The 16586-nt window shown below is 42.2% G+C and overlaps 1 protein-coding gene across 1 annotated transcript in view; it reads right to left on the bottom strand.

Annotated features, from left to right (window-relative positions):
* Positions 1-428: 428 nt before the first annotated feature.
* Positions 429-16586, bottom strand: part of LOC126267961 (uncharacterized) — a 77533-nt gene continuing 61375 nt past the window's right edge. Inside the window, exon 5 of the mRNA XM_049973295.1 lies at positions 429-759. Within this exon, the coding sequence (XP_049829252.1) occupies positions 741-759 (19 nt within the window). The 3' untranslated portion in view covers positions 429-740. The remainder of the gene's footprint in view (positions 760-16586) is intronic.

Raw genomic sequence — 16586 nt, forward strand, 5'->3', positions numbered from 1 at the left:
GCAGTTGAATCTGTTGGCTGTGGTTTTCTCAGTGCCAAAGTACTAAGAGCATATCTTTTACAAGGTACATGCAAGTACCGGAGTGACTGGATGACCATGGAAAAACAGTGAGCTCTGCTTAAGGGAGCCATCTTCTGACCATGATCAGATACGCCTCTGTACAATTGCTTGTCTTACCCATCCTGTATACTGTCACACTGACTAATTGGTATGCAGTCAGAACTTCCGCAGTTCTGTGACAAACCAATCTGTGCCATTCGCTGTGGTAGAGAGAGCACACTTCATCTAACACAGCAAATACATCTAATTCAACTGCTGATGAGTATAGTCATAAATGGGACCTCATCCCTGTGGGGCACTGAATGTTTCTAGAACTTTTTTACGGCAGACACACAAATGTCACTTTTTAAATCAGTAAATTGGTATATCTTGCTCTATTTTATCAGAAGTGTTGATTATAGTTATAACACAAGTTTGCAGTTGTATTGTTTCTTCTGATATATGTTTGAGATGACAGGAAACTGAGTCATATTTGTTTTGTAAAGCGAGGACCATTCTGCGATGAAAGTCTTATTTTATGTCCATGTATCTTCTTACATGAGTTACTGGCAGTGTTAATGCACATATAAACGTTCTAAACGAATTCTACTTTCTAGAAGAAAGATATTATGATGAATGATGTAGCTTTGTACATTTCTTGCCAATGGCGCCAATCAGTCGTCAGTTATTTCCAGACAACACTAAAACTGGAGACCACATCTGTGAAAGAAAACATTATTACTTACACAAGGCAAAACAATGTGAAATCACATTTAATTATTGGTTAAAGACTGAGACTGGTCACTTGCTGGTACCATTTTCATGTGTAATACTATACATAAATATGCACAAGTTTTATTCATATAAGAGCTGTTGTAATTTTCACACAGTGTTTAATGCTTTCCAGGTAAAACAAAACTGGTCCACAAAATATTTCATGGCCTTAAGACAGGCAATCCGACCGGCACAGTGTACACTGGCAAGTGTAATCGGCATGGCCTTTCTTAAGATGCTTGAAACATTTTCTGATCTAATTTCATTTTCGCCAACCTGTATAAGCTACAAATACTCATCGGCTATTTCTGCAATGTATAAAATTTTTTCAGATGATTAGCATAATTTAAAACATGTTTGTTTTGTATACTTATTGAACTCTGCATCATTTATTGGTATGTTTCATTCCAAGAAATAAAATCCAATGCAAGTCTGCAACTGACAGTACAAAAAAAGTGAAGAACAAATTCAAAACTTGTTCAGTTCACAATAATATTCAGAGCAGAAATCATGGAAGGAATTGAACACACAATCATAAGATCAGAATTCGTAGCAGTTGAACCACCCCGTTTTCTCAAATACAAAAAACTGAAACATTGAACAGGCTCAGTTGCCAACATACTTCAAAACCTAAATATTGATTCATGTAACTAAGAGCATGACTAGTCAACCAAACATCGCACGGTGATGTACAATCTCAGAAATGAGTTTAGGTTCTATTATTGCCGTATTACCAAAAAAAACATTGTAAAATTTGAAACTTCCTGGCAGATTAAAACTGTGTGCCCGACCGAGACTCGAACTCGGGACCTTTGCCTTTCGCGGGCAAGTGCTCTACCATCTGAGCTACCGAAGCACGACTCACGCCCGGCCCTCACAGCTTTACTTCTGCCAGTATCTCGTCTCCTACCTTCCAAACTTTACAGAAGCTCTCCTGCGAACCTTGCAGAACTAGCACAGGCTGTGGCTAAGCCATGTCTCCGCAGTATCCTTTCTTTCAGGAGTGCTAGTTCTGCAAGGTTCGCAGGAGAGCTTCTGTAAAGTATGGAAGGTAGGAGACGAGATACTGGCAGAAGTAAAGCTGTGAGGGCCGGGCGTGAGTCGTGCTTCGGTAGCTCAGATGGTAGAGCACTTGCCCGCGAAAGGCAAAGGTCCCGAGTTCGAGTCTCGGTCGGGCACACAGTTTTAATCTGCCAGGAAGTTTCATATCAGCGCACACTCCGCTGCAGAGTGAAAATCTCATTCTTGATTGTAAAATTTGTTCAAATTATGAGTCAGGAATTTATTCGTGAAGATTTCTGAGAAAGCAATAAAAGAAAGCTAATTTTGGAATGCAAGATGGTCAGTGAGCTGGTGGATCATAAACATATCACATTTTCACATTACGGCAAATTCTGAAAAGTACATAAACAACAAAAGAAAACTGGATTAGTTTTCATTGATTTAGTAGCAGCATTTGATACTGTTCTGAGGAATCTGTGTTGGAAAACATTAAATTTGGTGAATAGAGACCTGTTCATTGGAAAAAGTATTAGAAATACTCCTAAATGTCTGTGTAAATGCACTGCTCACTTTAAAAGGAACACGAATGCCCATGTCACCAACATATTACTATAAGGGAACGGTCTCAAAAAAGTAGGGAATGGAATTAGTAAATTATGTATATTTGTTCATTCTTATTTCTATTTGTTGATGATGAAGTAGCCACAGGACAGTATACAATTTACATATGCAATCTACAGTAGAATAAAAAGCTGTGGTCTGAAGATCAATAATAAAGACACACAATCCATTATTTTTCTAGATGAACAGTTCATATAGAGGAAGAAAATCTGAAAGATAAGAAATTCTTGCTACTGTAGATCTGTTGTAGAAAAAGAGGGAAAATAAGATTTAGAAATTAATAAAAGTAGTAGTGATCGACGGAATGCCATTGGCTTACTCAACTGAATTTTATGGAACACAAATTGATGAAAAGAGCTAAAACTACCATAATGAAATTGATATTAGATATTATAGTATTGTATGAAGCAGATACTTCGATAACTAATGAGAAGCATACTAAAACACTGAAGTGTAAAGGAAAACGGAACTGAATGGAAGAATGTGTTGTGTTGTGTAGAAGAAAATAGCTGTGTTATGCTCGTGTAAAAAGAATGGATGATACTGTGATAACGTAACGTATACTGCAGTGGGAACTGAAATACACTGGAGAAGATAGTGATCCATGACTTTGTTCTTCTGCACCAAGCACTATTAGCTGTACAGTTTGGAGCTAGATATACAGTTCCTCAGTATTACACATTACTTAAACAACACACACCCCCATGCCCGGGGGAGGACTCGAACCTCCAACGGAACCGGTGTACCTTCTGGCATTGATAGTTTGTATTGACCACGGAACTTCATACCTGTGAACTCTAAAGTAAGTGCTCAGTCGAGCCTCCATCTTAACTTTAGTCAGTTGTTTGCTATACTTCATTCTGTACTGACGCAGTGTCAAGTGTAAATATATATGAGCTACGACATATATGGGAATTAAGTTTTTTTTATATCCCAGTTACTGATACCATTTCCACAGTGGTGTCCCCGCAGTTCGTTCGTGTTTCGGATCTTCCTTGCCGGTGTTTCTGCAACAGGTTATATGCACTACACAGTGACCACGCCAAGCAAGGCCTTGTTCAAAGATGTGGAAGCACAACTCCGCTCACAGTTTTGTTTATTCGCCAATGGCGTATTCATAATTTTCACACAGTGATTCGTGTTCTCAACAAACTGTCCTGACACCACAAACTGCAGTCGGCTTTTGGCCTCGTCAAGTAGCCTGGCCACAAAGTATTCAGTTCTTGACACCTTCACCGATCGAGGTGGCGCAGTGGTCTGAACTGCCGTCCTCCCGAATGAGAGTCCAGTGTGCATCCCGCATCCGATCATGCTGATTTAGGTTCTCCATGATTTCCCTAAATTGCTTTAGGCAAGTACCAGGATGGTTCCTTTGAAAGGACAAAACCGACTTACTTCCGTAATTCGAAGAGACTGGTGACCTCAGTATTTGGTCTTCTCCCCCAAATCAACCCAACTCCCCTCTTGCCACCTTCTTCCCTCGTTCCAAATGTCTGAAGGTCCTTGGCCACCTGGTCTGTCCATTTTCTTTTGGCCTACATTCTCCTGGTTTCATCTGACACTTCCCTCGGTTTTGCTCCCTGCTCTTTTCTACAGATGTGCACGGCCAATCTCAGCCTCCCTGCCCTCGCTTCCGCATAATAATCTGTTCATTATACAGGATGAGTCACTAATTATTGGCACCAAGAATAACTCCGAAAGTACGATAGGAGTTAAACAGTTTGTGGGACGAAAGTTGCATGGGACAACGTGGGCCATAATACGACGGTGTTTTGTTACTAGGTGAGCTCGGTTCAAAGACTGTCAACTTCTTAAATGGGATGCTATAGTTTGGTACTTATTTTATGATGGCGGCTATAGGGACGAATCCAATGATATGTAACAGTAAGGTCTTCGAAAATATCCTGTAAATGGACGTTCATGCCAACGTTGTGACCTTCGTTGACCTTCAAAGTGATGACCATTGATATCAATGCAGTGCTGCAATCTTATCATGGACTGAGTGGTATTCCTTATCACTTCGGCACTTTGGCGAGAGAGAATTGTCAGAGCATGTACTTAGACATCTTCAGGTGTAGTTGGAACGTCTTTATAAACAATGTCTCTTACGAATCCCCGCAGAAAAATACCAGAGGCGTAAAGTCGGCCGAACGAGCCGGCCACGCCACATTTCCTCCGTGTCCAATACAACGATTTCGGAATTCTCTAAAACTCATTTATAGTCATCACCGAAAAATGTGCCGCACACACACATTATGTTAACACATTTTGTTCCTTATTCCTGAAGGCATTTCTTCCAACAACAGACGTAATGTTTCTTGCGGGAATGTGGTGTACTTCCTACCATTAAGATTTCCTTTGATAAAATGGAGGCTATATTTCTGTCCTCCAAAATCCCACAACATTAACCGGCCACGGTTTTTGGTGTGCAACTTGCCGCAGCCAACGTTGCCCAATAATGCGTGTTATGCAAAGTGACATTTCCATGGTTCGTGAATGTACCCTCGTCAGTAAATAAAATAAAAATGTCATAGAACAACACTACTCTGGCTCATGCCAGATTCTCTTGAGATTTGACGCGAGCTAACACAAGGATCTCAAACAGTAGCAAGAATACAAATTTCCGTTTTCTCGTTAGTAACTTTTCTTTGTCGGTTATGTTTCCGATGCGTTAAAGATCCAGTTGTTCCCAATTTGTCATGTACATATTTAAATGAACGACGTGTAGGGTGAGCATGTTTTGGATATCTTTCAGCACACAAGTCTCTAGCTCTGACTGAATTTCGTTGGCATCCTCCTCCGTAAATGAGAAGCATGTCGATTTGTTCTTCGAAGGAGTACATCATACACATTCGCTTGATCCGACGATACTAGTCTTGCCGTTACTGTTAGTGATGGATTGCGAAACCGTCGAATAGTGTTTACGTGTCAATGGCACATTAGATGGATACGCCGTATTCGGCGAATATTTACTATTTGCAGGATATACGAGAGAGAGTTGTCAGAGCATGTGCTTCGATAAGTGCCGAAGTGATCAGGAATACCACTCAGTCCATGCAGCAGCACTGCATTTATACCAATGGTCATCACTTCGAACACATTCTGTAATTGGGTACTCATGCCACCTCTGTAACTTTCGTTGACCTTCCAGGACCTTATTGTTAAACGCCACTGGATCCGTTTCGATAGCCATTATGAGAAAATGAGTACCAAACTACAGCATCCCATTTAAAAAGTTGACCATATCTCTGAAATGACTCCACATAGCAACAAAAACCAACGTCATATTATGGTCCCCGTTGTCCCAAGCAACAGTTGTCCCACAAACTTTTCAGCTACTGTCATACTTTCGGAGTTAGTCGCTAACTACCGCCACCTAGAATAAGCCTGTGAATCGCCGTGACCCCTCTGTTCTTTCTTCTTCGCCGTTCTCTTCCCTCACAAATTGATGCAAATATCTTCCACAGCATTTTACTTAAACATATTTCTTTCTGTACTCTTACCTGTTCTGATTCTGCCGTGTTTAATAACACTGCTCCGCCTAAATTTTTGTTTATCCTTCTTTTGGTCCCTCTGGAAAATTTTTTGGAGGTCAGTAATTCGTTGAGTGAATATGACGCTCTGGGTGCAGATTAAGTCTTCCAGACTCATCAGAAACATGGTTATCGACCTGCAGTGCATCCCACCATTTTTGTCTTGTAATTTCTCTCCGTCCTCATGAAGTTCATTTTCTCTTCATTTTCCTGTAATACGAGCCCCGTGATTTGTTAAAATAGTTTTAACCTACATTTTCATCTACATTTTCAGCGAGTAGGCACCTACTGCTTCATCTGCGAAAACAAGGATTTTCAATTTTATTCCTCTGTTTATACCCTCTCCTGGTTTGCTTGCTGTATCAACTACTTCCTGTATGATTATCTTTAAACAAGAGCTATGATACTGAGTCACCTCGCCTGACTGCTGCTCTTATGTCAAGTTCTCCCATTACTTCTGTTTATACTATCGTAGGTTTTCTTCACGTTAGCAAATGTTGTTTTGTTGTATTAAAAGTATTCTGATATGGCTTCTTCCAGTGCAAACACCTAATCAGTGGTGGATGGGATTTTTCCTAAATCCACTTGCTTCTCATATATTCCCCTTTTTACTTGTAGTTTCCGTCTTTCCCAGAGAATATGGAGAACAATTTATAAGCTGTGCTAGTTAATGAGATGCCACAATAAGTGATCTGTAATAAGACCCATTCTCTCTGCAAAATATACTAAGCCATACATAATAAAAAAAAGTAGGCTTCAGTGACGAAATAACTGATAAATCGAATCTGTTTGTATTTAATATCGGAAAGCATTAAAATGCCAGAGAGAATGTTCCTCCAATATCGATGGATAACAGACGAAATGTATCATGACAAATATTAAAGAACATCACATTTACTGCCAAAAATACAATAAAGACTGGACTATACGAAACTCAGATTGTAGGAAGACTATGAATCGCACTCGTTGTTTCCATAATGTGGAGATAAGGTACATGAAGTAACTTGCTCCTTCCTACTTTGCCCTTTTTAAAAATTTTCATGGTAGTATTACGGTCCAGTCATAGCGTGAAAAAGCGTTGTGTTCTGGGGTAAAATGTACCAAAATAGATTATATTCGTACCCGTCTACGGATAAGATTTACAGCAGTAGAATAAAGAGCGGTGAGCTGTCAAGGATGGATGAGAGAATTAAATGTAGACCGACGAAACGCGCATCTTCGACACTTACGGTTAGGAATATTTTGGACGTGCGGTAGGACACTGTAATTTTGTGTGTTTATTTTTTCTACACTGTTATAAATCTGTCATTTCTCGTATTTCTATTATACTATAAGGAGTTGAACGTGCAAATGCTGGAGAGATATTTGTGTAAGGAACGAAGAGCGAGCGCGTGGACGGTGCGTAGATCTTCCTCTGGCTTCATTCCGAGTAAGTTCTCTGTTAAAACTGTTCCTTTAAAGCTAATGGGACGCGCCACATCAGAATAGCTGCAGCTACACATTAAAAGATCCCTAACGTCGCCTGTTACTTCTGCGAATAGATCCTTCTGGAGTCGGTAATCAATTTCTTTACGTATTTTTCGTATCGGCCATTGCCGTCATCATATGAAAACTTACATCACATTTTAGAAAATGCAGAATCAAAACATGTGCCTAACTGGTATGTTTATAATCTTTGATAGTGGACAGTAGCAGAAACGGCGGGATGACTAAAGAAGTATATTAACTGATCTAGACGGTTTCATTGTCAAAATACTCAAGATGGCCGCAGACTGATAATGGAAATGTATTTCTTTCATTAATAATCGCCTGTGAGCGAGTGCACATCCTCGGCATAAGGTGGTTCTGCATCAGTTATGTTTACGTGGGATCATTGTTGTTAAGTGTGACCTTCGAATAAAAAAGAGAAATGTAGATATATACGCTTTACTGAATTGTAAAACGTAAATTTTTCGCGCATCTGTGAGCAACGAGCGAATTATTTCTGTGAAAGCGACACGAGACGTCGTAAATAATAAACCTCTCAGACACGCTTGTCTTTGATTGTGTTCAGTCTTTCAGTTGACATTCTTATTTCCTCAGCTGTTAGTGTCTGGAGGCTGCATCTCTAAATTGTGTGTCGAACTGCGATCGACGTTGTTGGTGTAGCCAGATTTTACGTAAATTTCTAATATATTCAAATCATTAAGTATGGTTTTAGGGTACTCAATAAAATCTGATTTTCTGTCCTCCCCCCCCCCCCCCCCCCCCCCGGCCCCCTTTTCCACAGTGACGTTTGTGTTAAGGGAGAACGGATGAACGGGGTTAAAAATACAAGATGACGTAGTTGGTGTCAGTAGATAATGATCGTCAGCCTGCGCTCAATTCCGTAGATCTTGATCCCTGGTAGAGTGGCGCTCTGAAGTAGATTGTAGTTGTGATCCAATGTTGTCAGTACTGTCTGAGGAATCGCACTGAGAAGTCAGTGTGTGATTTCATGCATACTAGCAATACAAAAAGTATCTCCCAAAATTTCGGGCAGTAAATGGACGTTAAAGATTGGCAATGTGGCAACGCTGTAATCAAGTGCACAATAATTACCACTATCAGGATATAGCAGTAGTGCTCTGCAGTTGTGCAGCAGATAGCGTTGCGTGTTACATACACGAGGTGGAGGGTTCGATTCAAGGTTTTTTGTTTTTCTTTGAAAAAAGTAGTCTGCGTGATACGATACCTGGCATGTTAATCGTCAGACAGCGATTACAGTAGGTCTTCTGCAAATCATTTGCAGTTACCTACTACGAATACAGAAATGGAAATACAATCGTTGTCCTTGGTCAGCTTTAGTAGATGCAGTGTTGCGAAACAGTTCGCGACCACGACGTGCAAAAGGTTGCTTCAAAAGCTGACCAATGAAAAAGATTGTATTTCCATTTCTTTATTCGTAGTACCTAACTGCAGATGTTTTGTAGCTGAAATAACTGCTTTTCAGTATTAGACAACGACATTTCGACTTTTCATGTAGCAAGATGTTTGACGAACTTACAGGTAATGGATTCTTTCGCAGAAAGGAAAGCACGCCATGTAAAGTTGTAGCAAGATTAGAGAGAACAAATTGTAGGAGCTAAGGATTGAAGAAATTTGTATTGTCTTGCTTGTCATGTCTTTAATGGGTTTATGTATCCTATATTTAATTTTCACAAACAGCAGCAAGTTAACTGATAGGGAATAAAGAATGCAAATTTTCTGAAGAGCTTTTTTTAAAAAAAGACAATGTCGAACCGGCCGACTGTAAGCAGGAAAGAGACCACAGGACATTTTAATTTCCACTGTCCTGAACATGGTTTCATGGCATCTATTACAAAACATACACGTTTCAGTTCCGCAAAGCGAAGTACAGTGATGTGCGATAGAAAAATGTTGTGTGAGGAGGCGAGGCACTGCACTTTGGCACACTTACGACCAAAGAACACGTGTTATATTTCCTCGAACACGCATGTTTCATCCATCAAACATCTTCATATTCTGTGCTTTTTTGTTTCGTAGGTTTGTTCTTTGTTTCAAATGCTTATTAATTAATAAAAGGCACAAGATGAGAAGCCTTTAACACTTTACGTAGGCGTTATACAGAACAGCCAGTACCATTGATTCGTTGTATAGAATGCCTAAGAAAAGTATGTAATACTTTCACAAAAAACTCAAGTTTCATAGTCTGCTTATAAACATCAGGAATTCTATACATTACTTAGGCATTCTACAGAATACCGGGATGTCGCACAATGCCGATAAAATATGCACGTGAGAAATGGATATCCGCCATCTTTCTGACGTCTCGGGTCAAAGAAGACGTGTGGAATCGCAACTTTCGGTAATCAACAGAGCTTTCTGTCCCAGGAGTCTGTAATAAAAGTCGCTCACCTGAATAGGTATGAGTGCTTGTCAGCCGAAATATCGTAACAAGATGCCCTCGTCATCCGGTTTTCATTGCAAAACTTAAATTAAATGAATTATTTCTTTATTCTGTGCAGTTTTTACCTAAATATAGTTCATTTAAGCAAAAATTTTAAATAACGCTTTATTTCTATTAAATCTACTTATAATATTACAAAATTTGTGAAACCTACCAAGAAAATATTACGGAACGGTAGTTTTACAGGCTGCGGACGGATGTAGGCAGCGGTGGGGTGCGAAGCTTCGGTGGTTGAGCCAGCGTCCAGCTTCGCCTTGTAGGCCCGTTATTCTTTGGCACACGAAGTGAGACAGAAAGAGGTCCGACGAAACGTCTGGCAGCCAGGCCCAAATCGCGCTGTCTGACTGCTACACGGGGTGTTCTAGAAGTTCGTATCGGGAATTTCCGGGCTTGTAGAGGGGAGTGAGTATATAATATTTTGAATAGGAGCCCATGTCCGGCAATGTCATTAAACGACGCTACTGAGTGTCGTATTTACAGGCGAAGGAGCATTTAAATTTACGAATATAGAGCGTGATATGATGATGATACAAACTTTCTAGGGTGATGGAGGTTGATAAATGTATCCATTTGAGGCCCTGATCCCTGCTTCGGAAGCCAACGAGTCGAAAGTTACAAGCGAAAATCGTTCTGATGCCACTGACACTGGAATACATATGCTGTTAGTGTCCTCCGTAAGAAATTAGGCTACGCAACTTTTAGAGGTGGTAGTATGGGCCAAAACAAGGAAAAAACGTCCGGTAAATATGGGCTCTAAAATGCATACCTGAGGAGCTGTGAGCACTTGTTCATCTTCGCTATTGTGGAATACGTCTGCTTCATCGGGCAGTGATTGGTTCACTTACATCAGAGAACACAGTTAATTCCATGGGAACAAAGGCCACACCATTATTGAGCCACCACCAGCTTGTTGACAACTTGGATCCATGGCTTTGCGGAGTCTCTACCATAATGGAACTCTAAATCTAATATTACCAATTTAAATCGGGATTCATCCGACCAGGTCGCGGTTGTCTAGTCGTCTAGTTTCCAACCGATAGTGTAAAGAGAGCCCAGGATAGGCGCTGCAGGCGATGTCGTCCGTCTGCTGCCATTGCCCATTAACGCCAGTTATCACCACACTGTCCTAACGGGTACATTCGTCGTACGTCCCACATCGATTTTGTAAGTGGCCAAATACCCCTTACGTATTGAGAACAATATATTTTTACCTACTGCGACCTGCGTGAGGCACTGCCGATAGTTGAGCGCCCACTGCGCCAGAGGGAGTCTGTTTCTTTAAAACAACTCTGGAGTGGATTTCGGCAGGACGGCCGACCGTGTTTACAATTGTTCAACGGTTGTGTGGGCCTCCCAAATCCGTAGGCCTGACCTCCAGGAAATACGTAAATGGAGTTACTTGAGTGATTTGTCTGATGTATTTAAATGTTAATTCGTGCACCGTGACTACGCGACAAACGCGCTGGATTCCCACGATTTGGATTGCGGTGAGGATTGTACACTCAGTGCCACATGAAGAATACTGGCGTGTGGTGACGTTAATAGGCGACCTGTGATGAAAAAACAGTTGTTACTTCGTCAGACGAAGGGAGTAACTGTTGTTAATGTTCAATATCAGCACGAACGACGCAAAGTATGCGTCAATTATTGGTACTTGACATTCTAGTTAGCTTTGTATTCGGTACGAAACAACTGCGTGTAAATATTAACGATCAGCCTTTGTCAGCTGCACACATTCAAAATATTTTTAACTGTTAGGCTACAATCCACTAGTCAGTAACAGTGGGTTTAGTTATGGGAGTGTTTGTTTCCGCGGTTATTTCACGCAGTGTTGTTTGTCCGTTACGCCTTTGGCACACGGACCGTGCTGTCGAACGTCTACGTTGAACGTGCTTTCAGTGTGCTGCTGAACGCTCAGGAACGGTGCGACTTGTGCATACGGTACGTGGGCCCCAACGTAGCAAATGCGATCGCAACGCACTCCAGCGGCAGTCGCTGGATGTTTCTAGTTCGTGAATCACGCTGTTTAAGAAACGAGCACGCGTAAAATTCCGACATTAGAATAAGGACAATGTGGGAAATGTGCGTTTTAATAGAGCTAGTGACATTTAAGTTAAAGTTATTTGTGTATGTCTTAAGACAAGGGAGGAAAGTACCATGTCCAATCAATGACACATGATAATAAAAGTTCCATTACAAACAGAGCGACACAAACAATTATTTTGAGAACTATTGCTAATTTATCTTAAGTGATCATTCCCACATTTTAGTAAAACCATAAGGCCATTCTAACTTGATTACTGTTCGTACCCAGTAGCAGAATATTTACAACATGTGGGACGAAACTTAAAAGAAAAAGGAATAAATTATCTTTATACGAGCAGCGCAAGCCGTCCTGCACATTCTTCGATTGGCTTAAACTCACTCCTCAAAAATCGGTGAACTTACATTTACGTAACATCAGATATTGTAGTGAAACTTCCTGGCAGATTAAAACTGTGTGCCCGACCGAGACTCGAACTCGGGACCTTTGCCTTTCGTGGGCAAGAAGGCTACCATCTGAGCTACCGAAGCACGACTCACGCCCGGTAGTCACGGCTTTACTTCTGCCAGTACCTCGTCTCCTACCTTCCAAACGTTACAGAAGCTCTCCTGCGAACCTTGCAGAACTAGCACTCCTGAAAGAAAGGATATTGCGGAGACATGGCTTAGCCACAGCCTGGGGGATGTTTCCAGAATGAGATTTTCACTCTGCAGCAGTGTGTGCCCTGATATGAAACTTCGTGGCAGATTAAAACTGTCTCCGCAATATCCTTTCTTTCAGGAGTGCTAGTTCAGCATGGTAGAGCACTTGCCCGCGGAAGGCAAAGGTCCCGAGTTCGAGTCTCGGTCGGGCACACAGTTTTAATCTGCCAGGAAGTTTCATATTAGCGCACACTCCGCTGCAGAGTGAAAATTGCATTCTAGATATTGTAGTATATACTGACATAAACTTACAATAAAGCACCAGAGCCTACTAAAAACGGAATGTCAGGAAATCATTACGTTAAACAGACAACACGTCATCTACTGCCAATCCTAACATGTTGCCACTTGCTAAAAGCTTTAATCGTAGCTATGTTAGTAACTGAAATTTAATTATAGCAAATATTAGCAAGAAAAATGTGTTTTTTGGTGGATCCTCAGTGTGTCGCTGCCTTCAAATGGCATAGTCCGATAATACGCAAGTTAAGAGATCTTTTGCCACGAATGTGATTCGTTGCAATAAAATAACGAAACATCATACAGTTAACAACGGGTTTTCGAGTGATTCTCAATTTGCTGGTGCTCAGAAATGGCATATACAGGGTGGTCCAATGATCGTGACCGGGCCAAGTATCTCACGAAATAGCGTCAAAAGAAATAACTACAAAGAACGATTCTTGTCTAGCTTGAAAGGGGAAACCAGATGGCGCTGTCATAGGTCAAACGGATATCAACTGCGCTTTTTAAACAAAAATGGGGGGTTCCTATTAAATATTCGTGTAGTACATAAATGAATATGAATGTTTTAGTTGGACCCCTTTTTTCGCTTTGACTATTACAGCACCCTACGTCTAAAATTGTAGGCCATATGTTTGTGACAGACAATTAGGAAACAGAAACGTTTTTTAAATTACAATACAGAACGTAGGTACGTTTGAACATTTTATTTCGGTTGTTCCAGTGTGATATATGTACCTTTGTGAACTTACCATTTCTGAGAACGCATGCTGTTCCAGTGTGATTACCTGTAAATACCACATTAATGCAATAAATGCTCAAAATGATGTCCGTCAACCTCAATGCATCTAGCAATACGTGTAACGACATTCCTCTCAACAGCGAGTAGTTCGCCATCCGTGATCTTCGCATGTGCATTGACAATGCACTGACGCATGTTGTCAGGCGTTGTCGGTGGCTCACGATAGTGAATACCCTTAAACTTTCCCCACAGAAAGAAACCCGGGGACAGATCCGGTGAACGTGCGGGCCATGGTATGGTGCTTCGACGACCAATCTACCTGTCATGAAGTATGCTGTTCAATACAACTTGAACCGCACTAGAGCTATGTACCGGACATCCATCATGGTGGAAGTACATCGCCATTTTGTGATGCAGTAACTTCGGTAGAACATTACGTATGAAATCAGTATACATTGCAACATTTAGATTGCCATCGATAAAATGAGGGGCAAATTATCCTTCCTTCCCATAATGGCGCAACCCGCCAAGGTCGCTGATGTTAGACTTGTCGCCGCCATCGTCGATTTTCCGTTGCCCAATAGTGCATATTATGCCGGTTTACGTTACCGCTTTTGGTGAATGACGCTAAATAAAACGCGTGCATAAAATCTGTCATCGTCCCGTTATTTCTCTTGTGCCCATAGTCAGAACTGTACACGACGTTCAAAGTCGCCGCCATGCAATTCCTGGTGCATAGAAATATGGTATGGGTGCAATCGATGTTGATGTAGCATTCTCAACACTGACGTTTTTGAGATTACCGCGCAGTTTGTCTGCTACTGATGTGAAACGTCAACCAGGACCTCGGCTAATCCGCACATGTGGCTGAAAACTTACTGTTTCCTTTACTAACGCAACTATCTGGCGAAAGGTCCGGACACTTGGATGATGTCGTCCAGGATACCGAGCAGCATACGTAGCACACGCCCGTTCGGCATTTTGATCACAATAGCCATACATCAAGACGATATCGACCTTTTCCGCAATTGGTAAACGTTCCAATTTAAGACGGGTAATTTATCATGAAGCAAATCACGCCCGCACTGGCGGAATGTCACGTGATACCACGTACTTATGCGTTTGTGACTATTACAGCGCCATCTGTCACGAAGCGAAAAACGTGGTCCAACTAAAACATTTATATTTCTTTACATACTACACGAATATGTAATAAATAATGGGGGTTCCTATTTAAAAAAACGCATTTGATATCCGTTTGACCTACGGCAGCGCCATCTAGCGGAACCATAGCGCCATCTGGTGTCCTCCTTCAAGCTAGACGAGTTTCTTTCTTTGTAGTTGTTTCGTTTGATGCTTATTTCGTGAGATATTTGGCCCAGTCCCTATCAATGGCCCACCCTGTATACGTATAGGCTTAAACTCGATGCCAATATAGCGCCTTACAGCTGTATGCTGAAGAGAGACAGCGTGCATGTAACGTAGATGGCGTTGGGCCATCTGATTGGTTAACGGTTAGACACACGCTCAGAATATCTGACATGCTAGACATTGCTGTGCACGATAGGAAAGGCTACCGAACGTGCCACTCCACGCTATGGCGTCAGAAACTTGGTACACGTCAGTGTTCGGAGGCACGTTCTGACTGCTTTAGCTGTAACAGCTCTACGCGAACGCCGCTGCCCTCGGTCGTTAAGTGAAGGTCCTCGGCCACTGTCTCGTCCGCAGCAAGAGGTACTGTAGCGTCGCGGAATAGTAAGGAGTTGAAAACGTGGAATATTGTCAAGGTTTCGTTGGCTATGCCGATAGCCAGAGGTTGTAAGTTAGCCAAGAGGTAAGAGGAGGGCACATGTATGGAATGTGTCGTCAGGCAGGGGCAATGACCTGGTTAGCACAACAGGCGATAGAGAATTGTTTAGCACGCGGGTTTGTGTTAGACGGAGACTTTCGTAGAGTGCAAGACAGGGGTATAGCGTCAGCTGTTCTGCATTTCACAACTTCGCGTAAGTCTGCCGTAACAACACGTAGCTCTGTCGCAAGAACACCTAAGGGCGAGTACGACAGATGAATCAGCAGTGAAAGTGAAACGAATGCGTTCATTACAAACGAGCATGACGTCAGGACGTCACTCGTGCTTCCTTTAAATACGCCAGCTTTTGTAGCAACAAGGCACTCGCAGTTAGACTTGAAGTTAGATGTGTACTGGGTCGCTGCGTAGCGCTCACTTTGGTGGTCGACATGTTAATATTTATTAAGGAGATGTTTGCTGCTGGATGGGCCGCCCTCACTGCAACATCAGGGGACAGTGACAGTGGCAGCAGAGAAGACCAGAGCTGGTAATCAACCCAGAATTAGCAGAAATCGCGGCAGACTCGCTCGCCGCCAATGCTGACGACATTAGTGAGCTGTCGGCCCCCCCCCCCCTGCGGGTCCGGGTTAGAATAGGCCCGAGGTATTCATACCTGTCGTAAGAGGCGACTAAAAGGAGTTTCAACCGTTTCGGCCTTCCATGTAATGGTTCCCCTTGGGGTTTGACCTCCATTTTTCAAAATTCTACAGAAGTACGAGCCTTTTGGGGAAGGACGCATTACATGGTGTATCACTGGTCCTCAGTGCACTCCGGCCTTGGCACTCAGTATTGTAACGGCGTTGTAACCGCACCCACTATTCCTCAAATTGGGCCTAAACGCCTGATGGGTTGCACAAGTTACGCCCATAGTGCGTCCCCATGTGCACCTACGATCATGATGGACTTTCCATGGCACCCTAAATCCAGCACGGTAGCCAGCCCGTTGTGGTGGGGTCGTCATGTACCCTCTAGGTTGTAGCCCCGTGACAACACAGGGATCGTACTGCCGATAACTGAGCTGCACCCTCACCACGTCGGCCAAAGAGATGCCCGTCCCCTTGGGGCATCAGGACTCCCAGCAATGGTCATCCTGCC

Source organism: Schistocerca gregaria, chromosome 4, assembly GCF_023897955.1.
Source record: "Schistocerca gregaria isolate iqSchGreg1 chromosome 4, iqSchGreg1.2, whole genome shotgun sequence".
NCBI classification, from domain to species: domain Eukaryota; kingdom Metazoa; phylum Arthropoda; class Insecta; order Orthoptera; family Acrididae; genus Schistocerca; species Schistocerca gregaria.